The sequence below is a fragment of the Mandrillus leucophaeus genome, unplaced genomic scaffold, assembly GCF_000951045.1.
Source record: "Mandrillus leucophaeus isolate KB7577 unplaced genomic scaffold, Mleu.le_1.0 Scaffold109, whole genome shotgun sequence".
Classification (NCBI taxonomy): domain Eukaryota; kingdom Metazoa; phylum Chordata; class Mammalia; order Primates; family Cercopithecidae; genus Mandrillus; species Mandrillus leucophaeus.
In genome coordinates this window covers 1,108,101-1,131,836 of record NW_012099098.1, presented here as the reverse complement: position 1 = coordinate 1,131,836, position 23,736 = coordinate 1,108,101, and the positions used below count along the sequence as shown (strand labels likewise).

At 52.2% G+C, this 23,736-nt stretch overlaps 1 protein-coding gene across 5 annotated transcripts in view; it reads left to right on the top strand.

The window, feature by feature from the left end:
* The window catches only part of SLC25A25 (solute carrier family 25 (mitochondrial carrier; phosphate carrier), member 25), a 53,887-nt gene extending 32,997 nt beyond the window's left edge, over window positions 1-20,890 (top strand). Inside the window, exons 1-11 of one of the 5 annotated variants that reach the window (XM_011988051.1) lie at window positions 4,073-4,698; window positions 14,044-14,170; window positions 14,257-14,344; window positions 15,342-15,377; window positions 15,625-15,736; window positions 16,984-17,142; window positions 18,971-19,123; window positions 19,423-19,530; window positions 19,626-19,793; window positions 20,317-20,467; window positions 20,548-20,890. In XM_011988051.1, coding sequence (XP_011843441.1) covers window positions 4,480-4,698; window positions 14,044-14,170; window positions 14,257-14,344; window positions 15,342-15,377; window positions 15,625-15,736; window positions 16,984-17,142; window positions 18,971-19,123; window positions 19,423-19,530; window positions 19,626-19,793; window positions 20,317-20,467; window positions 20,548-20,732 — 1,506 coding nt within the window. In that variant the 5' untranslated portion in view covers window positions 4,073-4,479 and the 3' untranslated portion in view covers window positions 20,733-20,890. Of the gene's footprint in view, window positions 1-4,072; window positions 4,699-11,218; window positions 11,643-14,043; window positions 14,171-14,256; window positions 14,345-15,341; window positions 15,378-15,624; window positions 15,737-16,983; window positions 17,143-18,970; window positions 19,124-19,422; window positions 19,531-19,625; window positions 19,794-20,316; window positions 20,468-20,547 lie in introns of those variants that run through there. The other 4 variants (XM_011988036.1, XM_011988060.1, XM_011988068.1 and 1 more) reach the window with 4 other exon arrangements.
* Window positions 20,891-23,736: the final 2,846 nt, after the last annotated feature.

The following is a 23,736-nucleotide window of genomic DNA, read 5'->3' as shown; positions in this document are numbered from 1 at the left end:
TCGGCCTCCCAAAGTGCTAGGATTACAGGCTTGAGCCACCGCGCCCAGCCAGAACCCAGTCATTCTTATCTGTACGTAATGGGTCTTGTTTTCTCTGTCTGCTTTTAAGATTTCCTCTTTATCACTGGTGTTCTGAAATTTAGTTGTGATGTGTCAGAGTTAGGTTTTTTGATGTTTCTTGTGCTAAGGGTTTGTTGAGCGCCTTAGATATGTAGATCTGTAGCTTTCAATAAATGTGGAGAAAAATTTGGCCATTATTTCTTTAAATTATGTTTTCAGCCCCCTCCCCATGGACTCCAGCTATGGGTGTTAACCTGTTTGGGTCATCCCACCGCTCACCTATGCTCTGTTTTGTTTCCTCTGTGTTTTATTTTAGGAAGTTTCTATCGCTGTGTCTTCAAGTTTATTAATCTTTTCTTCTGCAGTGTCTGATCTGTTAAAATCATTTTTCATCTGAGACATTGTAGTTTGAGGTGGGGCTTTTTAATCTGCGGAGTCTCTACGTGACATACTTGATCTTTCCTTTACTTTCTTGTGCATAGGAAGTACAATTATGATCATTTTGAATGTCCCTGAGTCCTAAGTCTATCATTTCTGCTCAGTCTCTACTGATTTCTGTCCTCATTATGGGTCTTTTCCTGCTTCTTTGTAGTTCCTATTCATTTTTTTACTGGAGTTCACCCTCTTGGGTGCTGGTTATTAGTGTATTCCTATGAGTATTCTTGAGCTTTATCTTGGAGTAGTTTGACCCTTGCAGGGCTTGCTTTGTTGGGCGGAACAAGGACAGCATTTAGCCAAGGGCTGGCTTTGCCTCATTGTAGAGGCAAAATCCTCTGAGCGCTCTTTCTAAACCTGCCTGTATTCTGAGGTTTTCCACTCTGGCTGACGGGAACGGGACTATTCCCAGTCCTGTGATCCTTTGGGATGGTTCTTTTCCATGCTCAGGTAGGTTCCTCCCACCCATGCGCTGTGACTCCCTGGGGACCCTTGGGGGAGCTCACCCTCTGTGCAGCTCCCTCCTCTCCAGTGCTCTGTCTTGCACACTCCAGCTGCCCTGGCCTGGCCTCCCCAGCCTCCCAGCCCCATCTCTTGAACATCAGGAGGCTGCTGGGTTCCACCTGGCTTCTCCGCTCTGCACCTAGACTGGAAGCTCCAGGCAGAAAGCTGGGGCAATGGGAAGCGCTCCTGGCTTCATTTGTATACATTTCTCAGGAATCAGTGTCCTTAGCCTGTTGTCCAGTGGCTGGGAAAGATGGTTTTCTATGTTTTGTCTGCACTTGTAGTTGTAGGCAGGAAGGTGACTTGGTCCCATCTTGGCTGGAAGCCCCTGAACTCATAACCCAGTTCTGTGGTAGGAGGAAGTGCATTAAATTAAAAAGCGGTAATCTAAATAAGGGATTTCTCTTACGTCTGTAGATGGGAGGCCAAAACATCACTATCCCTTCCATCTGGCCAGACTTTCTGTGCCTAAAAACAGGGTTCACATTCATTAAAGGATTGATTGACTTATTTTTGACACAGGGTCTCACTCTGTCACCCAGGCTGCAGCCTCCACTTCCCAGGCTCAGGTGATTCTCCCACCTCAGCCTCCCGCATAGCTGGGACTACAGGTACGCACCACCATGCCCGGCTAATTTTTGATTTTTTTGTAGAGACAGAGTCACATTGTATTTGGCTATGCTGGTCTCAAACTGTGGGCTCAAAAGACCCGCCTCGGCCTCTCAAAAGTGCTGGGATTACAGACGTGAACCACCACTCCTGGCCAAAGGATTTTTATTTCCTTAGGGTTTTTGGCTGTGGACTGGCTCTTCTTTAGTATTAAAATGACCTAGTTGGATGACTCACAATCATTTTGTAGATAATAATAATAATAAAATAGCTAATAGCTCCATGTACTGTCCTAAGAGCTTTATATATTCTCTAATTTAGTCTTTAACCCATTCTATGAAGTACTAACCCCGTTTTGCACATAAGGATAGTGAAACACAGAGAGCTGAAGTAACTTAGCCAAGACTACACAGCTAATAAGTGAAGGCCAGGATTGGAATTTGGGGTCTGGCTCCAGAGACTGTACATTTAATCAACATGCAAAACTGCTTCTGGACAAGTTCTGTTTATCTAGTGAGAGGGCAACAGATACAGGCTCCTTCAGCTTTCAGAACAAGCCTTAGAACCCCATCTCAACCATCTTGCTTTCTCTCCATATCGTCTTTTTTTTTTTTTTTTTTTGAGACAGGGTCTCACTCTGTCACCCAGGCTGGACTGCAGTGGCACAGTGATGGCTCACTGCAGCCTGGACCACCCACGCTCAAGTGATCCTCCCACCTCTCAGCCTCCTGAGTAGCTGGGACTACAGCATGCACCACAGTGCCTGGCTGGTTTTTTTTTACTTTTTGTAGAGGCTGGTTTCTCCACATTGCCCAGGCTGGTCTCAGACTCCTGGGCTCAGGCAGCCGGCCCACCTCCATCTCCCAAAGTACTGGGATTACAGGTGTGAGACACTGTGCTCGGCCTTCTTTTTCAATAATTGTTTTATTTACGTGTGTATGTGTGTATGTCTGGGTCATACATGCTTATGGTTCAGTTTCGCAAGATTTAAGAGGATAGTGAAAACACGTCTCTCATCTGCCTTTCGTCTCTCAAAGCCCCAAGTGCCCTCCCTGCCGCACACCCTCTCTTCAATTTGATTGTCTTTCCAGAGGCCGTCTTCACAAATACAAGCTAGGAATAAATAGCAGCACACAATCCCCTCTCTTCTATACTTTGTCTTTTAACAAGTTGATTTTATGTTTTATTTTGTTTTTTTTTTTTTTAATGGAATTTCACTGTTGTTGCCCAGGCTGGAATGCAATGGTGCGATCTTGGCTCACTGCAGCCTCCGCCTCCTGGGTTCAAGTGATTCTCCTGCCTCAGCCTCCCAAGTAGTTGGGATTACAGGCGCCTGCTACCATGCCCGGCTAATTTTTCTATTTTTAGTAGAGACGGGGTTTCACCATGTTGGCCAGGCTGGTCTTGAACTCCTGACCTCAGATGATCTGCCTGCCTTGGCCTCCCAAAGTGTTGGGATTATAACCGTGAGCCACCACATCCAGCTTTGTGTTTGTATTTTTAAAATAATGGTTGTGGGGCCATGCACGGTGGCTTACGCCTGTAATCCCAGCACTTTGGGAGGCGAAGGTGTGGGTGGATCACTTGAGGTCAGGAGTTTGAGACCAACCTGGCCAACACGGTGAAACCCTGTCTCTACTAAAAATACAAACATTAGGCAGGCATGGTGGCGGGCGCCTGTAATCCCAGCTACTCGGGAGACTGAAGCAGGAGAATTCGCTTGAACCCGGGAGGTGGAGGTTGCGTTGAGCCGAGAGCCACCCACTGTACTCCAGCCTGGATGACAGAGCAAGACTCCGTCTCAATCAATCAACTAATCAATCAATCAGTAAAGGTTGTGAACACTATGAGAGGGTCACCGCAGTGAGGGATGACAGTAGCCAGTGCCTTTATCTGTTAGTAAACTAAGAAACAAATGACCAAAGATTAATTCCTTTTTATTTATGACCTTTTACACAGTTCAGTCTACAGACTTAATCTGTGCCTAGTCCTAGGGGCAGAAAGATCTGTGACTTGGTCCCTGCCCCGAGGCAGCTCATCTTCTGGAGGTAGACGCAGCAGAAGTAGCTGCTGTGATATGGCGTGGGCTCTGTTGGAGAAAACTGGATCTTGAAACAAGGAAAAATGTTTCTAGAATGCTCTTAGGACGTGCTGCCAAGGACTGTTGATGATGTTGCACTTGATGGTGAATGCCTTCTGGAAGCAACCCGGGTGGAGGACACGGAGTTACTTTTGCTAAGGAGCCAGCTCAGAGTGGATTCTGTAAGCTGAGCCTCATCTGGAGCTTGAGTCTGCACCTCCCTGCAGAATTGCCGGGCTTCATGCAGGCAATCAGCTGCCTGTGATTGGAGGGCTGGTGCTGGTGGGGATAATGAACTTGGTAGTGTCGGCAGAGGTGATTGGCCGGGCTCTGCTGCAGTGAGAATGCAGACTGGATGCTCGGGTCCTCGGCTTGGGTGATGAGCGAGGACAGCTGAATAACTGGGAGCTCGAAGTTGCTTGCTGCCTCTGGGAGTGGTCTGCTTGGCTGTGGCGTTTTCCTTTTTTTTTGTTGTTGTTTTTTAAAAAAGCCAAACGTTTGCTCACCATCACCTGCAGAAGTGAGTTTTTATTGAAGAAGCTCCAGCTGCTTTCTCCTTATTGCCGGCAGCCCGGCAAGGCTCCCTTACAGTGAGCTACTTCTCAGGCCGGGCACGACAGCAGTGCTAGCACATTTGAAAAAGCAGGAAACCGCCCCTGCATGCAGAGCTTCCAGCCTGAGAACTCCCAGGCCAGTCTTCCCAGCAGCTGTGTAGCCAGAGAGCCTTGGTATTGTGGTCACATCCCTCAAAAGTGAACAGTCACCATCGGAGGCGTTTGGAGGAGACTGTGATGTTGCAGATGCTGTGGCATTTCCTAGCTAGCTTTTTCCCCAGGGCTGGGTGCCAAGGCTCCAGAGAGGGGGACGATCATGAAGTCAGAGGCACCCCAGCCCCTGCCCGGACAGACCAGATGGCAAGCTTTTTGGGGAAACAGGACGGAAGGGCTGAGGCCACGGAAAAGAGACCCACCATTTTGCTGGTGGTTGGACCTGCAGAGCAGTTTCCTAAGGTAATGTTGGCCTCAAGAGGACCTCCTAGTTTAGGGCCTGGTCTGGGATCATTTTCCTGGGGGAAAAAACGAGTGTGGGGAGGAAGGGAGAACTCATAACGTTAGTTTGGGGTTCAGTGAGAAGTGGTAGGCAATGAGGAAGCCCACAAATTCAATCTAAAATCTTTCTGTGGCCCCTGTGAAAGCTGCATTACCCACTGCAATCACCCCAGTGTGGCTGTTGAGGGAAGGAAGGTTGTGATAGATTTGCTTTAGGATTTGTTAGTTTGGCTGAAGAAGGCCATTTGAAAGTGAGGGGCAGACTGTGAAAGTGTGCCTTAGCTTATCTGAACAGCTCAGGAAGGGCGAAGCTAAAGGGGCGAGAGTGCGCCTCGACCTTGGAACCCAGTTGCTTGGAGCTGTGGGGGTGGTCTTGGCATCCTGAAGGTCACAGTCCCCTTGCCTGGGTCCGACCCATCTCTCCTTTGGGCCTGGGAGGAAGAGTGAAGGCGTAAGACTGGGTCCGAGGAGAGGCTGGAGTCATGAGGCGCAGAGGCTGGTGCCCCTCTGGAAATGACTGCGGCGGCTGCATGTCTGCCAACTCTGGGGTCTTTCATCCCTCCTGAGCCCAGAGCCTGAGTTACCATCCTCACAAGAGCCAAGGTAAGTGGTAGTATCCCCATTTCGTAGATGAGGAAACTGAGGGGCAGAACGGTTACATTATTTGCCCAGGGTTAAACAACTAAAGAGAGGTGGAGCTGAGATTTCACCCCCAAATCCTTGTCCTGTGCTGCCTGGTTGTCTCCTTAGGAAAGCGGTTTTTAACGAGACTAATGGAGTGCTCAGTATTAGAAAGGAACTCACCATTTGGCTCAGATTTCTCCTCCCTGCCTAAGGAGTGACCTTGTTCACCTCCTGAGCTTTGGTTATTTTGAATCTTTTTACTCAGGATAAAAATCAGAGAAGAAAAGGAGATTCTGCCCTGTTTGGCACATTGTAGATACCACAGAAATGTTAAGTTGAATTGCTGCATTTAAGAAATAAAAGTTCATTTTGCCTTTGCTACTAGAGACTTTTGATGTAATAACACTTGCAGTCATGTGGGCACTGGGGAGAAGTCTTAGTCTTTGATGGGTTCCTTCTGAGCAAAGCAGCGGGTCTCTCAGAGTCTGTTATGCCTGAGATGTGCGTGCTTAATATGCAAAGAGAGGGTGTCACTTTTTACCTTTTGATTGTTTTAGGCAAGATTGGAATGGCTGTGGCACTAGCTTTGTGAGGAACTTTTATCTGTAGACCTGCTTGCCTTATTACTACCTCGAATTGCTGGCTGCCTTTTAAAATCACCTATTTTTGTCTTTAGCAATTAGCTGCTCTATTTTTCAGCATCATACAATACCCCCTTGCCAGCTCTCCCTCCAGGGACTGCCTCAGGGTAGGACTGTCTGTTCTGAGCAGCTTAGTTCCTGGCCTGCAGAATCAAGAGACCCACACCTTTTACTGGCTGATCCCCACAGAGAGACAGTTCAGCTGGCTGCAAATGGGGGGAGCCCCAAGTGGGATATGGAGCAGCTGGTTGGGTTTGAAGCCAGAGAGAAAGCACATCTGGAAAGGATAGACTCTCAAAGCAGATAGATCAAGAACTGGAGCAACAGGAGCATGGATGCGGCCCGCATCCTTTTCCAGAGCAGTGCTCTGAAGGTGTTTGGGGTTTGTGATCACTGGCTAATTGGGGCTGGCCTCACCAAATCACAAAAAGGACCCCCAGAATGTTTTGGAAACGTTTTTGAAAAGTTTACTTTAGGCCAGGCGCAGTGGCTCATGCCTGTAATCCCAACACTTTGGGAGTCTGAGGTGGACAGATCACGAGGTTAGGAGTTCGAAACCAGCCTCGAGACAGTGAAACCCTGTCTCTACTCAAAATACAAAAATTAGCTGGGCGTGGTGGCGGGTGCCTGTAGTCCTAGCTACTCGGGAGGCTGAGACAGGAGAATCGCTTGAATCCAGGAGGCGGAGGTTGCAGTGAGCCAAGATTGCGCCACTGCACTCCAGCCTGGGTGACAGAGCGAGATTCTGTTTCAAAAAAAAGAAAAAGAAAAGTTCACCTGGATTCTCGGTCTTCTCAGCATCCCAGAAGCACTACTTTGTTTTGCTCTCACTTCCCCTGTTTAAATATGTCTGCTAGTGAGTGAGGTTCCTGCAAGCTTTTATTCTAGGAACTGTTCCAGTTTTTCCCTTTATCTTTGTCTTACAGTTAATCTTCAGTTGGAGAAGAAAGCCATTACTCTGGAGTGGGAGGTGCCCTCAGCGGCATGCAAGCTTTCAAATCCTGAGGGGCTGTCTTCTCGGAAGCACAGAGAATTTTGCTCATTGTGTGTGTAACTGCCAAGTGTAGGCAGGTTTCATTGGAAACCGGCTACACTAGGCTGTCATGGCAACCTGATCATCAAATGACACTGTGGCCACAGCCGCCAATGAGGTTTGAGAGCCTTAAGGGTGGGTGGGGCTTGAACGGCTGGATGCTGGCAAAGCTCCCTCACATGTTAATATTTCTGGCTAAGTCTGAGTCATTGCAGAGGAGGGAGAGGAACTTTCTGACCTAATGCTACACTCCCAGAGGCACTGTACCTGCCCTGTTCTTATTCATGGTATTCCGGCCCTTACCTGAAGCACCTCCTTTCTTCGGGCATGTAACATAGTGGTAGAACCAGGAAAACTTTTGGTGGCGTTGGCAGATTTGCTGTGAGAAGATGCTCAGGAGAGGAACTGCTACTTTGTAGATTAATTGCAATCTGAATCCTAAGGGTCCTAGTGTTGCTGTCACTGTTGCCGAATACTAGTCATAGGAATGGACGTCGGAGGAGCTGAAACCGATGAGGGTCTGTGCCACACAGTCAGAATAATAAAAAGCAGTGAGGCATCACATACAATGCGCGTTGTGCCCAGATCTTGGAGTGCCAAGCAGGCCGGTGTGAAGCATCAGGGCTAAAACCCGAGGCCTGCTTTAGTTCCTCCATAATCTAGTTCTCATAGAGGCGTTCAGAAGCTGTGACACAAACACCGTTTTTGGTTGTATTTAACTAGGGCTCAACTTGCTCAAGTTACACCTTTCCCACACACCTGCCGCCTTCCAGTATGAGGTATCACCTACTGTCATTCCCAGTGTCCGGCTTACCGGCATCCTTTGGGAACTGAATACTAAAATCTGTTTTGGGTGCTGTTTGAAGTGGATATTGTAACAAGAACCCTGGGTGCAAGGCCCTGCCCTGCCATTGACAGGCTTTGGGAATTGGGCAAATCAGGTCACCTCTCCCAGGCCTGTTTACTTAACTCGGAGATTAAGGGATGATCCCAGAGCCCCTCTAGGCCCCCACAGTCTGCAATTCCAGGAATAGAGCAGTTGTCCTGGGCACTAGCACCTAGAGATTGTCTTATTTGGGTAGAATTCTCCATTTTTATATGAAAATGGAGTCCTGAGTTACCTGTGAAACTCAGTAAGATGGATGATTTAAATAAGCAAACGCCAATTGAAGTTTATCCAATGAAGACATTCCATGGGACTCAGTCACAGCAGCAAATAAGTTAGAATCCTTTTAAAAATTAGCCGGGTATGCTGGTGGGCACTTGTAGTCCCAGCTACTCGGGAGGCTGAGGCAGAAGAATCGCTTGAACCCAGGAGGTGGAGGTTGTAGTGAGCCACGATCACGCCACTGCACTCCAGCCTAGGTGACAGAGCAAGACTCCATCTTAGGAAAGAAAAAAGAAGAACACAGGTTTCACTTTTATTTAGTATCATTTTCAAATCTTTTCTCAGATTTCTTTTGTTAGATACATTATAAAACTCAATGGTACAGTAATATGTGCCATAATTATTTTTAAAATATACTTTATTAGAAAATGAAATCTTCAATTGAATTTATTCATCAAAATATTTGCTTTTTTGTATTAGAATGACTGCAGTCATCACTAAAATGAGATACTCAACAGATCTGTGTAATTTAGTTTCAGAAGCAAACAATAATTTAACAAAGGAAGACCAGCATTTTTTTTGTAATAGGGCAACATCTCATTTTATAAAATAGAATGAGCATTCCTAAAGACCAGCATTTTAAGGTTCAGCTCTTTTGTTTATAAATGTGAACCTCCTTTAAAATAAAATAATAGAGGCTAGGCGCAGTGGCTCATACTTGTAATCCTAGCACTTTGGGAGGCCGAGGCAGGCAGATCACTTGAGGCCAGGAGTTGGAGACTAGCCTGGCCAACATGGTAAAACCCAGTCTCTACTAAAAATACAAAAATTAGGCTGGGCGCGGTGGCTCAAGCCTGTAATCCCAGCACTTTGGGAGGCCGAGATGGGCGGATCACGAGGTCGGGAGATCGAGACCATCCTGGCTAACACTGTGAAACCCCGTCTCTACTAAAAAATACAAAAAACTAGCTGGGCGAGGTGGCGGGTGCCTGTAGTCCCAGCTACTCGGGAGGCTGAGGCAGGAGAATGGCGGGAACCCAGGAGGCGGAGCTTGCAGTGAGCTGAGATCCGGCCACTGCACTCCAGCCTGGGCGACAGAGCGAGACTCTGTCTCAAAAAAAAAATCAGCCAGGTGTGGTGGTGAGTGCCTGTAATCCCAACTACTTGGGAGGCTGAGGCACAAGAATCGCTTGAACCTGGGAGGCAGAGGTTGCAGTAAGCCAAGATCATGTCACCACACTCCATCCTGGGTGACAGAGTGAGAGTCTGTCTCAAAAATAATAATAATAATAATGATACATTATCTTGTTCATTGGAGTATAATGCCCTGACAACTCTATTTGCAGATGCTCAGAAAAATAGGCCTTCATCAAGTATGGTTATGAGTTTGTTTATTGGGGTGTTAGAGGCCCCCTGAGCTAATTCACTCATTGGAAGCTATTCATGAAGCACCTTATTTGATCAAGGCAAAAGGTTAGTTCCAGACAAGGAGGTTCAAGGGTTTGAAGCAAGAGCCTTCTACCTTCAAGGACCCTGGTGGTAGAGATAAGATACGTGTTAAAATAGCCCAAGGCAGAACATTCTGGATTGGGCAGCTTAAGAGACAGCTGAGTGTCATGGATTTAGTGGCAGCTGAGCAGGAATCTGCCTGGATAATCCAGTGTGACCTCATAGGATCCGTCGCAAGGGTAGCCCAAGACCTGTTCTCACAGACTCGTTATCAGATTTCCATTCGAAGGGCCCAAATGTCGTATCACTTGTCATGATCTCTGCTTCATAATGTTGTGTGTTAGTATCAACATCTTGTAATACCCTCTTTACAAGTTAACAACAAGCTTTTTAGTGCATTAAGAAGTCCTTTTACTTCTGTGATCCCCAAGTAATAACTATCCATTTTTATCCATCCCGGTAGTGGGAAGATGTAGTCTATATTAGGAAGTGGCGCGCTGTAGAAGGAACAAGGGTGAGACTGAGCCTGTTCTCATCTTGGTGACGTGGTCTCTTCCTCCGCAGCACGAATCTGGGGGGAAGGAATGAGTGGAGAATTCAGGCCGACCTGCGGAGAATCGTCCTGTGCCGAAAGAGTCGTTCTCGAGCTGTGTTGCCCAGTGACGTTCCCGTGGTGGCAGAAATGCCCAGTGACCACGTGTGGCTATCCTGGGGAACTGAGTTTGTAATTTCATTTCATTTTAATGAATTTACTTTTTTGTTTGAGACACAGTTTCACTCTGTCGCCCAGGCCGGAGTGCAGTGGCACAATCCTGGCGCAGTGCAACCTCTGCCTCCTGGGTTCAGGCAATTCTCGTGCCTCAGCCTCCCCAGTAGCTGGGATTACAGGTGTGCGCCACCACGCCTGGCTATGACTTTACATTTAAAAAGCTTCTGTGTTGAACAGCAAAGTTCTGGCTGTGACTAAGACTGGGCTCCTACGTGTTCTGAGTGGACGTGGGCATTGAAGACTGTGGATCTCGTGTGAGGCCTCGGCTGACCCCAGATTGATGCTTCTGGGGGGTCCTTCGGCATGGTGTCCTCTTCCCAACCCCATCGTGTCAGCTCCTGGGCACTCTGGGGCCCCTAGGTGAAGGCTGGTGCTCACACTGCAGAATGGCCTGGAAGAGGTTTCAATGCAATGTGGGCTGTGGAGGGCTGCAGGTCCCTGGAACAGGAGCCAGCTAGAACTGTGCCTGGAGCCGTGTGTGGCCAGGGCAGCTCCCCTGTGGGATACACAGGCCCATGGTGGGGTCCACTTTCCAGGGTGACTGGGCACCTGGCTCTCAGCCACCCCTCAGCCTCCTGTCCTCACAGCTGAACTGGGCCCGTTTTCTGTGGCAATCAGCTCTGTCTCCATCTACTGATTTTTCAGTTGGGAATGATTTACTAAAAGGAGAAAACTGTTGTGTTGTGTGACACGTGTGTTGTGTGACACGTGTGACAGGCCATAAGCTGTTTGTTCATTTGGAGGGGTTGGCAGCCAGAGCCAGAGGGTGAAGGTTTGTTTGGGCTCTGTACCTGGTACCCAGGCAGGCAGAACGCGCCACCCGGCCTCTTCTCCAAGAGTTAACTGCAGGGAGGGAGCGGTGACGTCAACCCTCATCTTTGTGCCTCTCACTTGAGCAACCCGATGCCACCTTCTCCCCCGGGCTCTGTGTTCATTGGCTGTTGGCAGGACTTGCCGTGGGAGGGTTTTTTTCTTTTTTTCAATTAAGTAAAAGGGCAGGGCTTAAGCAGCCAATGACAGCTGAGGCCGGGCTTGTCTTATGCAAGTTTCCCTGGGACCGGCAGCATTTAGGGAACTTGCTCCCAGTGGTGAGGGCAGTGGAGCACCCAGCAGGCTGCCAACATGCTCTGTCTGTGCCTGTACGTGCCGGTCATCGGGGAGGCCCAGACCGAGTTCCAGTACTTCGAGTCCAAGGGGCTCCCTGCCGAGCTGAAGTCCATCTTCAAGCTCAGCGTCTTCATCCCCTCCCAGGAGTTCTCCACCTACCGCCAGTGGAAGCAGGTCTGTGGGGTGACCATGCAGAAGGGAGAGGCGCGTTCAAGTGGTATCTGTTGAGTGAATGGCTGAGCATGCATGAACCATCCCCCACCGAGAGGAAAAAATGTCTGAAATGTAGGAGTTTTTTCCCATTGTCATGTGGCTATGGCCGGCACGTGTACGTCACAGTAGTGACTGGTTTTCACGTGACTTCCCGGGAAGGCTGGAATTCTAGCGAAGGCTGTGGTGAGAAATGGACTTTCAGAAAGGAAATTCCTTTTGCTGGAATGAGGCGGGTGTTCCTGAGAAGTACAGAGCCAGAAAGGGGTCTGGGGGGCCAGGCCATAGTGCAAGGGAGGAGAAGGCAGGGAGGCCCAGGAGTTGAGGGTGCTGGTGGGGGAGCTGCCCATCCCTGGTGTGGGGGTGAGGGAGCCTCCCACCTTCTCGACCCTTAGACATCCCTGTGGAGCAGGGCCTGTGTCCGCCCTGAAGGTGGGGAAGCCGAACTGCAGAGTCTAGAGGCCCCTTGCCTCCTCGGCCTCTCTGTTAATCAGTTTCCCTGCTACCCCCAGTGCCCACTGTGCACCGAGGGGGATTTGCAGATCCAAGGAAGGAGACAGAAGGAGACTCAGGCCCCGTGAAGCAGAAGCAAGCACTTTGAGAATGCGTTGAAGCCAGCTGCGGTGAGCACACCCTCTGCTCTGGGTGTCTGTGCGACAGCACCCACCCCAGGGAGGCATGTGGCTCACCATGGCAGCAGTGCAGGTGGCTGGGTCCCAGAGGGCTCCATGCCTGATGTTCACCTGCTGCCTAAATGGCTTGTCCACTCTATTTCCATTCCTGTTAGAGATCTGGAGCAGTCACTGTATAGGTGATTTATGTCACTCTTGGCTGAGAGCACAGATGTCCACAGGAAGTTAAATGTAACCTCAGATAGAAGATAAAATATGTACCAGCATCTGTCCCACATTCCAGCCACACCCCTCGCATTAGCCTTTTGAGCACGCCAGGTCATGGGGTATCTGTCATGGGGTATCTGTTCAGGCCTCCCTGCCCCTGGCACCCTTGGCAGCTGAGGAATCACAAGGCACCATCAGTAATGTGTCTAAGAGAGAGGCGCGGTGGTGATCCTTTGAGGATGTGAGCTAGCCAGTGGGCCATCCAGTTCCAGACCCCAGCTGGCTGTCCGTTGATTTCTCCCAGTGAGAAAGCCGGGGGACACAGGAAGACTATACCATCTTCCTTGGGAGAGTCTCGGTTCCAGTTTTGGGTTCTGGATTCAGGGCGTTGCTGAGTTGGGGTGACTCACTTTCATTCCCCATGTTCTGGAGGTTAGCCTTGAGGGTGGTGGCAGGATCTGCAGGGAGGCGGCTTGGGAGGACCACGGCCCGACTTGCATCCTGCCCACCACTTCCCTAGCTGTCTGGCCTTGTGTAAATGTTTAGCCTCTCGGAACTCCTGTTTCCTTCTCTGTAAAATGGGGGAAATAACATTTCCTACCTCCTAGAGCTGTTTGCGAGGGGTTAGTGGGTTGCTAAAAGTAAAGCATTTAGCACGCCCTGTGGCCCGCGCTAGGTGCTGGGGAAATGTGCGCTCTCATGGCACAGTCCCAGTTGCTGGGCATCCACAACCATTAACAACTGCTGAACAAAGCCCACCTCCTGGGAGGTAGGGGTGGAGGGATTACTTTTGGAACCTCATTGCCAAGGAACAGTCTCTCAAAGCCTTCTTGGGACACTAAAGTGCTTTTCAGTGACTGACTGACAGAGCCAGGGCGGCTCTATCACCTGGCTTCCCTGAGAGCAGGGACTGGCAGTACCATCATACACATGCCCTTGGCTCCTTATACTTCCCCGGCCTCGGGTGCTGTGGCAGAGTCTGGCTCTGCCCCCGATTTTCACCCTGCCCACCAAATTATTCTTGGACCAATGCCAGTTTTAGGAGGGAAACAGCGAGCTGCAGAATTCCTGTCGGAAAAAACTCCATGGCCATCCCCACGTCTCACCAGGGAGCGTGTGTGGTTGAAGCCTGGGTCCAGGGACCCAGGGACGGCACTGCAGCAGAGCCACACTGCTCACCCTGGCTGTGCGGCACGCGGGTCTTCAGACTGACAAAGTGCCCAGCTGGCCCTGTTGGCCTCTGTCCAGAGGGCTCTTCCTGGGCTGCTCGTTTCCTCTCTGCTTGGGAGGGAGACAAGATTGGCGCTTGCCTGGGTTCTGGCCAGCACTTGGGGCTCTAGGTGGTGGCTCTGGCATGTGAGTCAATTGCCATAGTGGCTCTGGGAGTGGAGCAGAAGCATCTTGAGTCCTTGGGGCCAGCTCTGCTCACGGATTAGTGCAGTCATTGCCTGGGGATGGGGCCCCACAAGGGACAAGGAAAGGCTGGTCCAGGAGCCAAAAGACAAAACCTTACTTTTCTTTTCTAGAAAATTGTACAAGCTGGAGATAAGGACCTTGATGGGCAGCTAGACTTTGAAGAATTTGTCCATTATCTCCAAGATCATGAGAAGAAACTGAGGCTGGTGTTTAAGAGTTTGGACAAAAAGAATGACGGTAAGTGTTGCCTTCAGAGCTGCAGCCGGTCCAGCCTCGGGCCTCCCTGTGCGCCTGGCTCCTGCTCACGGCCTCTTTTCTTGTAGGACGCATCGACGCACAGGAGATCATGCAGTCCCTGCGGGACTTGGGAGTCAAGATATCTGAACAGCAGGCAGAAAAAATTCTCAAGAGGTGAGTGCTCAGCCAGCCTCTGTGTTTGGTTTAAGTGTGATGAAAGGAAGGCTCTGACACTAACCCTGCGATGCCATTCCCTATGCTGACCCTGTTTCTCTGAACTTGGCCTTCTCGTGGTTTGAAAGGATGAATAAGTAGGCCGGGCACAGTGGCTCACGCCTGTAATCCCAGCACTTTGGGAGGCCGAGGCGGGCAGATCATGAGGTCAGGAGATCGAGATCATCCTGGCTAACACGGTGAAACCCCGTCTCTACTAAAAATACAAAAAAATTAGCAGGGCATGGAGGCGGGCACCTGCAGTCCCAGCTACTCAGGAGGCTGAGGCAGGAGAATGGTGTGAACCCGGGAGGCGGAGCTTGCAGTGAGCCGAGATGGCGCCACCGCACTCCAGCCTGGGTGACCGATCGAGACTCTGTCTCAAAAAAAAAAAGAAAAGAAAGGATGAATAAGTAACCCCTGCGGGAGGCCAGCCCCTCCCCAGCGTTGCAGGCCAGCTTTCATTTGAAGAATCACAGATCACCTGGAATGTTGCCCATCGGCCAGCGGCCCATGAAGGGAAAACTAATTTGGGGGTGGTTCAAGTAGGTAAAAGGCCAGCAAAGAGCACCTGTGTGTGGTGGGGGCAGGGCAGGGGGCTCACACTGCAGCCTCGATCCCAGGTGAATTTCTTCCCCATGCTAGTAACTTGCGCTTAACAATTTAGTCAGAGGCGCTGCCCCACAGGATAGCTCCCTGGTGAGGGGTGGCTGCCAGGAAATCTCACGGAGCAGCCCTGGGAGTTGCCGTCTGTCCTGGCTGGACCTTCCCAAAACCCTGTGGAGCGAACGCTGGCTGGTCCTCGGGGACAGCAGCCGCGGGCTCAGCTGCTGTGGGGCTCGTCTCGTGCCGTGCTGTGCCCACGTCTCTGGGTGTGTGCTTGCTTCACTAACATGGCTCCGAGCACTTATGCGTGTTGTTTCTCCTCTCTCCTCCGCATCCTTTGTCTGTCTGTCAGAATACGAACGGGCCATTTCTGGGGCCCTGTCACCTAGTAAGTATCCGTGTCGCTCGTGACTGCCTCCCTTGACTTCCATGCCTGATCAGAATGGGGTTCCTGTGGGCCATTATATTGCCATTGTTGTGCTGAGTGGGGTGTGTAACCCCCTGCTCTTTCACCTGGGGGCAGAGGCGCCTCGTGTGGTTTCTGGGCATCCGAGGTGCCTGCCCTCGGCTCGCTGGGAGGTGGGGGGACGCAGCTGGCGGATGGGCAGGTGGGCAGCCTCGCCTCTGTCTCGCAGCATGGATAAAAACGGCACGATGACTATCGACTGGAACGAGTGGAGAGACTACCACCTCCTGCACCCCGTGGAAAACATCCCCGAGATCATCCTCTACTGGAAGCATTCCACGGTGAGCCCCACACACCCGGGGCCCTCACCTGCTCCCAGGGCCTGGCCCCGAGTCACCCAGTTGTCCCCATCCCAGAGTGCAGCTAGGGCTTTCCAGCCGCCCCCTCCTCCACAGGAGACTGTCCCCTCTTCTGCCAGGTGAGGAGCACCTCTGGCCTCCCCTCCTGGAGCGGATGGTCCAGGGGGACAGGACTGCACAGCAGGACTCAGAGAGGGAGAGTAGAGCTGTCCGCATGTTCCCCCTGTTCTGGCCACTGGCCGCCTGAACAGCCCCATTGTTCACACACACGGGGGTCGTCTTCCAGGAACACCCCCCGTCCCCACGTGCTCCTGCTCATGGGCCACTTCAGACACCCTTCCCATGATGCTGCCTGTTCTGCCAAAGCTGGTATGACCCTTTCCCCTGGTGGGAGGGGGCCGAGGCAGAAGCTACTCTACAGAGAGCACCTAGGCAGAGCTGTGAGGTGTCCCCACGGGCACACACTTGCTGCCCTTTCACCGCTGCCCCCTGTGGTTTCATGTTCGGAAATGTGAGTCTGTATTGGTCTCTGGCCCTGAGCCCCTCACACTTGGCATGTCCCTCTCTGAGTCCTGGTGTGCAGTCCTGTCCCCCTGGACAGTCCCCTCCAGGAGGAGAGGCCAGAGGGGCTCCTCACCTGCCTCTCACAGTGCCAGACCAGGGCTTGTTGGGTGAAATTAAGTGGACACCTCCAGGGGTGGGAGCAGCTGGCCCAGAGCTCTGGCCTTTAGCCCTGGGATCAGAGCAGAGGTGGCTCTAATCAGCCCGGATGCCACCCGGAGAGAGGTTACGCAGGCAGCGAGCCCTCGTGTTTGCTGAGGCCTTGCATAATGTTCTGCCAGCGTGATCTGGTTACACATGAGGTTTCAGACGGCTCTTACCCCAGCTTGATCCCTTCAGTGCAGCCAGCTTGGCGATCTCACACAGGTCTGTGAGCTGTTCTTAAGGAGCTCCCTGGAAGCTTTGCAAAGGGCCGGTGAATGGTTTTGTACCTGGCACCTTCCAGCTGTGTTCAGCTGAGGTTCTCTCCAGGCCCCCAGCTGGGGTGAGAACTCTGCTATCTTCAGAGTGAAGGTGAAGGCCCCAGTCCACTTCCCACCCAGGATCGTTGGCCTTCTCCCTGTCCTGTGGTCCCTGGCCTGGAGCCATGCTGGAGGGTAGAAGGCGACAGGTGCCAGCAGCCTTGCCCCGAGGGTCCTGAGTCAGGCTTATGCCATCTTTCCTCACAGATCTTTGATGTGGGTGAGAATCTGACGGTCCCCGATGAGTTCACAGTGGAGGAGAGGCAGACGGGGATGTGGTGGAGACACCTGGTGGCAGGAGGTGGGGCAGGGGCCGTATCCAGAACCTGCACGGCCCCCCTGGACAGGCTCAAGGTGCTCATGCAGGTATGTAGGGAGAAGGCCCCCGAGCCCTGGAGGGGCCAGTTTCCACTTGGGGGATGCTGCTTGGCTAGTTTTCCCTTTCTCTGGCTGGTGCCTGCTTTGGGCCCAGACTTTTCTAACCCAATAAATTAGACTGGAATTATTGCTCAGACAGGGGGTACCAAAATGTCACTCTAGGTGACATTTTGTGCAGAGCGGATCTAATTTTATCTGAGGCATCACATTACAGGGGCATAATGTGGACAGGTGAAGCTACCGAGACTGGGGTGAGGCAGGAACCAATTTCTGTAAGCATGTCTTGTGTACGTTACCCCACAGTGGGGTCAGCAGAGCCTCACCTGACCCAGATGCCAGTGGGAAGCCACACCATTACCTTGGCCAGGTACGCAAATCCATGTCCACACAGCAGAGATAAGCTGGGCTGATGTCAAGGCAGAATTGTGAAACCCACACGACAACACTGGTGGACTTTGATGTCTGAATGGTGACTGGCCACCACCTATCCCCTTGCTCGTACCTAGTACTTCTTGTGCCAGGAGCCCAGCTTGGACGAGCTGCCTCCTTTCCCTCCCCCGCCTGCCTTGCTGGGCCTCGCTGTGTCGCACAGAGACAAAGGAAGCAGGTGGTTCAGGGCTGAGCGCCTTGGGCTTGGACTCTGCCCGGGGCACCACCACAGCGGCCTCCCTTCCTCTTGTGGCCTTGAGCAAACCCCTTTCCCTCCCAGGACTTCCCCTCCTCTGTGAAAACAGGGGCTTGAACAACTGCCTCATCCTTTTGTTTTTTTAGCAGAATTGTCAGGAATGTTGTAGAGATTGAAAGCAGGCCTTGGGTGAAATCAAATGCCTGGGATGTGCCTTTAAACCAGCATGGGTGGGGCAGCAGGAGAGAGGTTGGCTGTGGTTTGATCATTGTTTTAATATGTTTTAAGTTTTTTTTATAATGAAAAATTCGATTTTTAAAAATTATTATTATTGTTATTTTTTTTTTTGAGACAGTCTCACTCGGTTGCCCAGGCTAGAGTGCAGTGGTGTGATCTCGGCTCACTGCAGCCTCCCCCACTGGGTTCAAGCAATTCTACCACCTCAGCCTCCCTAGTATCTGGGATTACACCCACACGCTACCACCCCTGGCTAATTTTTGTATTTTTAGTAGAGATGAGGTTTCTCCATGATGGCCAGGCTGGTCTGGAACTCCTCACATCATGTGATCCGCCCACCTCAGCCTCCCAAAGTTCTGGGATTACAGGTGTAAGCCACCAAGCCCAGCCCTTTTTTTTTTTCCCCCCTCTAAGATAGAGTCTCACTCCGTCACCCAGGCTGGAGTACAGGGACACGATCTCGGCTCACTGCAACCTCCACCTCCTGGGTTCAAGCAGTTCTCCGTGCCTTAGCCTCCCAAGTAGCTGCGATTACAGGTGCCTGCCACCACGCCTGGCTAACTTTTGTATTTTTAGTAGAGACGGGCTTTCACCATGTTGGCCAGACTGGTCTCGAACTCCTGACCTCAAATGATCCACCTGCTTCGGCCTCCCAAAGAGCTGGGATTACAGGCATGAGCCACCGCACCCGACCTTGATTTTTTTTTTTAAGTCATCTTTATGGAGATGTTCAGGACAAGGCTGGCAACCAATAGATACCCAGTACAATGGAGCTGAACCTCACTGAGCCGTGTTGGGTTACTTTGACCTTGTGATTCCAAGCTCATCTTCAAAACTCACAGAAGAAGGAGCCTTCTCTTTGGCCGCAGCCAGTTGGCCAGCAGAGGCTCTTGGCTGGGTGAGGCAGCCTATGGCCCCCCCGGGTCCGTCTAACTGCTTGGTCCTCCCTCCCAGGTCCATGCCTCGCGCAGCAACAACATGGGCATCGTTGGCGGCTTCACTCAGATGATTCGAGAAGGAGGGGCCAGGTCACTCTGGCGGGGCAATGGCATCAATGTCCTCAAAATTGCCCCCGAATCAGCCATCAAATTCATGGCCTATGAGCAGGTGAGGACCCAGCTCCTCAGGGAGGGTCACCAGCCAGTGGCTATTCACTGTCTGGACTTGCTGGCTTTCCCTGGACTGAGCTCCCTGACACTTGGAGCCAGCCATGGTACCCCAGGGACAGCAGGGCGAGGCGGGAGGCCCGGGCTCGCCACCAGTTCCTTACATTTCTGGGCAGCATAAAATGTGCCGGGGACTCCAGGGCTCAGCTGAGACTGCCTGGCTCCAGGAGGAAGGGAGGGGCGGCAGCAGGTGCCTCAACCTCTGGGTATATCGGGTGGTTTGTTTGCTCCTGGTTCTAGATCAAGCGCCTTGTTGGTAGTGACCAGGAGACTCTGAGGATTCACGAGAGGCTTGTGGCAGGGTCCTTGGCAGGGGCGATCGCCCAGAGCAGCATCTACCCAATGGAGGTGAGGGGCCACCTGGGTCCTGGGCCGGGCAGTGGGCACGGGACTGGGGAGAGGTGCAGGCTGTGCTCACGCTTCCCGCCGCTCCTGTTGTGCAGGTCCTGAAGACCCGGATGGCACTGCGGAAAACAGGCCAGTACTCAGGAATGCTGGACTGCGCCAGGAGGATCCTGGCCAGAGAGGGGGTGGCCGCCTTCTACAAAGGCTATGTCCCCAACATGCTGGGCATCATCCCCTATGCCGGCATCGACCTCGCAGTCTATGAGGTGAGGCCCAAGAGGGCTCAGGCCCCGGCCCAAGCCGGACAGGTTTAGAAACCCCCTCCCAGCACACCTCCGCCTGCTGTCTCTCTCCTTGACGGACGCATGCCTAGTGCAGGAAACTGCATCAAAGACTGCGTCTCCTTCCGGCTCCTGTGTTTATTGCAAACTTTCCTTCATCCTGCCTGCCTCTGGCAGCCCCTGTGAGCCCTGCATCCAGGCTCTGCGTCCCCAGGGGCTCAGCAGGCAGATCCCCAGAGCAGGGTGGCCCCTAGGGGCTTGCAGGCCCCAGCACACTCCAGACAGACCCCAGAAGTCAGCCCTTCTGTGTGGGGTAGGCGGTGTTCCCTCTACCTTGTCCTGGAATTCCCAGTGACAGCAGAAACAGGACAGCCAGGCTAGGAGTCCAGCCAGGCCCCGGGCCCGGCAGTTGGGTTCCAGTGGCCTGAGGACCCAGTAACAGTCCCCTGTTTCTTGCTGCCTCGCTAGCCCTTCCTGGGGCTTATCCCATGCTCCCTTCCCCTTCTAGACGCTCAAGAATGCCTGGCTGCAGCGCTATGCAGTGAACAGTGCGGACCCCGGTGTGTTTGTGCTCCTGGCCTGTGGCACCATGTCCAGTACCTGTGGCCAGCTGGCCAGCTACCCCCTGGCCCTAGTTAGGACCCGGATGCAGGCACAAGGTAAGGCTGGCCCTGGGCAGTCCCCTGGGAGTTCGGAGGGTGCGGAGAGAAGCATCTGACTGGTGGCCTCCCTCCTGCAGCCTCCATTGAGGGCGCTCCGGAGGTGACCATGAGCAGCCTCTTCAAACAGATCCTGCGGACCGAGGGGGCCTTCGGGCTGTACAGGGGGCTGGCCCCCAACTTCATGAAGGTCATCCCAGCCGTGAGCATCAGCTACGTGGTCTACGAGAACCTGAAGATCACCCTGGGCGTGCAGTCGCGGTGACGGGGGGAGGGCGGCCCCGCCGTCGACTCGCTGATCCTGGGCCACAGCCCGGGGTATGCAGCCATCTCATTCTGTGAATGTGCCAACACTAAGCTGACTCGAGCCAAGCTGTGAAAACCCTAGATGCACCCCAGGGAGGGTGGGGAGAGCTAGCAGGCTCCAGGCTCACATGTGTAGGAACAGGACATTTTCTGCAGTGCCTGCCAATAGCGAGCTTGGAGGCTGGCTTAGTTCTTCCATTTCAGCTGCTGGCCACGGCCCCTGCCCTCTGGCCTGCCGTGCATCTCCCTGTGCCCTCTGCTTCCTGCCTCTCAGCTGATGTAATAAGGTGGGAGGAGGGCTACAGCCCACATCCCACCCCCTCATCCAACCCCGTAGTCCATGGTGAAAGGTGAGGTCACGTGGCCTCCCAGGCCTGACTTCCCAACCTAAAGCATCGACGCCAACTTGGCTGTGCAAGGAAGAGGAAAGGGTCTGGCCTTGGCGCTCACTGGCATCTGAGCCCTGCTGATGGCTGGGACTCCTGGGCATGCATGGGAGTGCATGGGGCTTGGGCTGCCTGGCCTGGCTGCACAGAAGGCAAGTGCTGGGGCTTATGGTGCTCTGAGCCGGCCCTGGCCCCGTCAGGATGGGCACCACCTCAGAACCAAACTCACTGTCCCCACTGTGGCACGAGGGCAGTGGAGCGCTGTGTTTGAGGGCGAAGGGCAGAGCGTTGGCGTGTTCTGGCAAGGGAAGGAAAAGGTGTTGGAGGCCTTAATTATGCATTGTTGGGAAAAGGGTTTTGTCCAGAAAGACCAGCCAAATGAGCGACTTCTGTACTTCCAGAGGAAGACGAGGGAGCAGGGAGCTTGGCTGACTGCTCAGAGTCTGTTCTGACGCCCTGGGGGTTCCTGTCCAACCCCAGCGGGGGCGCAGCGGGACCAGCCTCACATTCCACTCGTGTCACTGCTTGGAACCTATTTATTTTGTATTTATTTGAACAGAGTTATGTCCTAACTATTTTTATAGATTTGTTTAATTAATAGCTTGTCATTTTCAAGTTCATTTTTTATTCATATTTATGTTCATGGTTGATTGTACCTTTCCAAGCCCACCCAGTGGGGTGGGAAGAGAAGAAGAAGGGGGACCTTGGGCCGCCGCAATCACGTCTGTCCAGAGAAATTCCTTATGGGACTGAAGGCAGAAAAGCGGCCAGAAGGCAGCAGCCCTGGGTCCTTTCCTTTGGCAGGTTGGGGAAGGGCTTTCCCTAAGCCTTAGGATTTCAGGGTTTGACTAGGGGCCTGGAGAGAGAGGGAGGAACCTCAATAACCTTGAAGGTGGAATCCAGTTATTTCCTGCACTGCGAGGGTTTCTTTATTTCACACTTTCTGAATGTCAAGGCAGTGAGGTGCCTCTCACTGTGAATCTGTGGTGGGCGGGGGCTGGAGGAGAGGGTGGGGGGCTGGCTCCCTCCCTCCCAGCCTTCTGCCGCCCTTGCTCAACAATGCTGGCCAACTGGCGACGTCACGGTTGCACTTCCATTCCACCAGAATGGCCTGATGAGGAAATCTTCAATCTTCAATAGGATGCAAAGATCAATGCAAAAATTATTGTTATATATGAACATATATAGTTATAACTGGAATCGTCAAAAAGCAAATTAAGAAAGAAATGGAAGTTGGAAGTTGTCATTTAAAGCAGCCTTCTAATAAAGTTGTTTCAAAGCTGATGACAGAGCCAGTATTTTTCTGACACCCCGGACCCTGCGTGGTCCAGGGTTGTTGACATGTTAGAAAATGAGCGCAAACGTTTCCCCTCTGCAGCCTGGGTGGCGCCCCCTTTCGGCTTCTTAGAGGCACTCCCTCTTTAGTGGGTGTTTGTTCGATTTGGGGTGCTCTGACAAAGTCACCAGTGCCCTGAGTTGCTGTAGGGTTGTTCCTCAGCCTGTCTCAGGCGGGGGGGTGTCTGTCCCTCCGCCAGAAGTGCCGTCTTCACAGAGACACCAAGGACATCGCTGGGCTTCTCTCCCCTCCCCCCAGCTGCCCCTCCCAGCCTCACCCCGCTCCTGCCTCCCCACACCCTCTCAGTAACCTCATCTCACTGAGGATTACCTTCAATATCTATATTTAGATGACCCTCCTTTTATACTTGAACCAATTCCAGCTTCATCAGTACAACTGTGAAATCCATATCCACTTAAACAGCGAGTCAGAAGCCAAACCCTTCATTTTCCTCCCAAAATCTGCTGCTCCATTTTCCTCATGCCAGCAAATGGCAACTCCTTTCTTCTATGAACTTAAGCCAAACACCTTGTAGTCAACCTGACTCTACTTCCCTCTGGTTCCAGGGCAGTCCAGCAAATACCGTCAGCCTCACCCACAAAATAGATCTGCTCTCTGGCCACTTCTCCCAACCTCCACCCCTGCCACCGGTCACAGGCAGTGTCATGTCTCACCTGGACGATTGCAAGACCTAAACTTCCCCCTGCTTCCCTTCACTCTCCACCCCAAGCCCTAGGGGCCCTTCAAAAACCTAAGTGGATAACCAGGCGTGGTGACAGGTGCCTATAATCCCAGCTACTCCGGAGGCTGAGGCAGGAGAATGGCTTGAACCTAGGAGGCAGAGGTGGTGGCGAGCTGAGATCACGCCACTACACTCCAGCCTGGGTGACAGAGTAAGACTCTGTCTCAAAAAAAGAAAACCTTAGTTGTTCATGTCACTCAAATCCTCCAATGAATAGAGAAGCTGGCCGGGCACGGTGGTTCACGACTGTAATCCCAGCACTTTGGGAGACCAAGGTGGGCGCATCACCTGAGGTCGGGAGTTCAAGACCAGCCTGGCCAACGTGGCAAAACCTGATCTCTACTAAAAATACAAAAATCAGCCAGGCGTGGTGGTATTCACTTGTAATCCCAGCTACTTGGGAGTCTGAGGCAGGAGAATCGCTTGAACCTGGGAGGCAGAGGTTGTAGTGAGCCAAGATCACGCCACTGAACCTGGGTGACAGCGAGACTCCATCTCA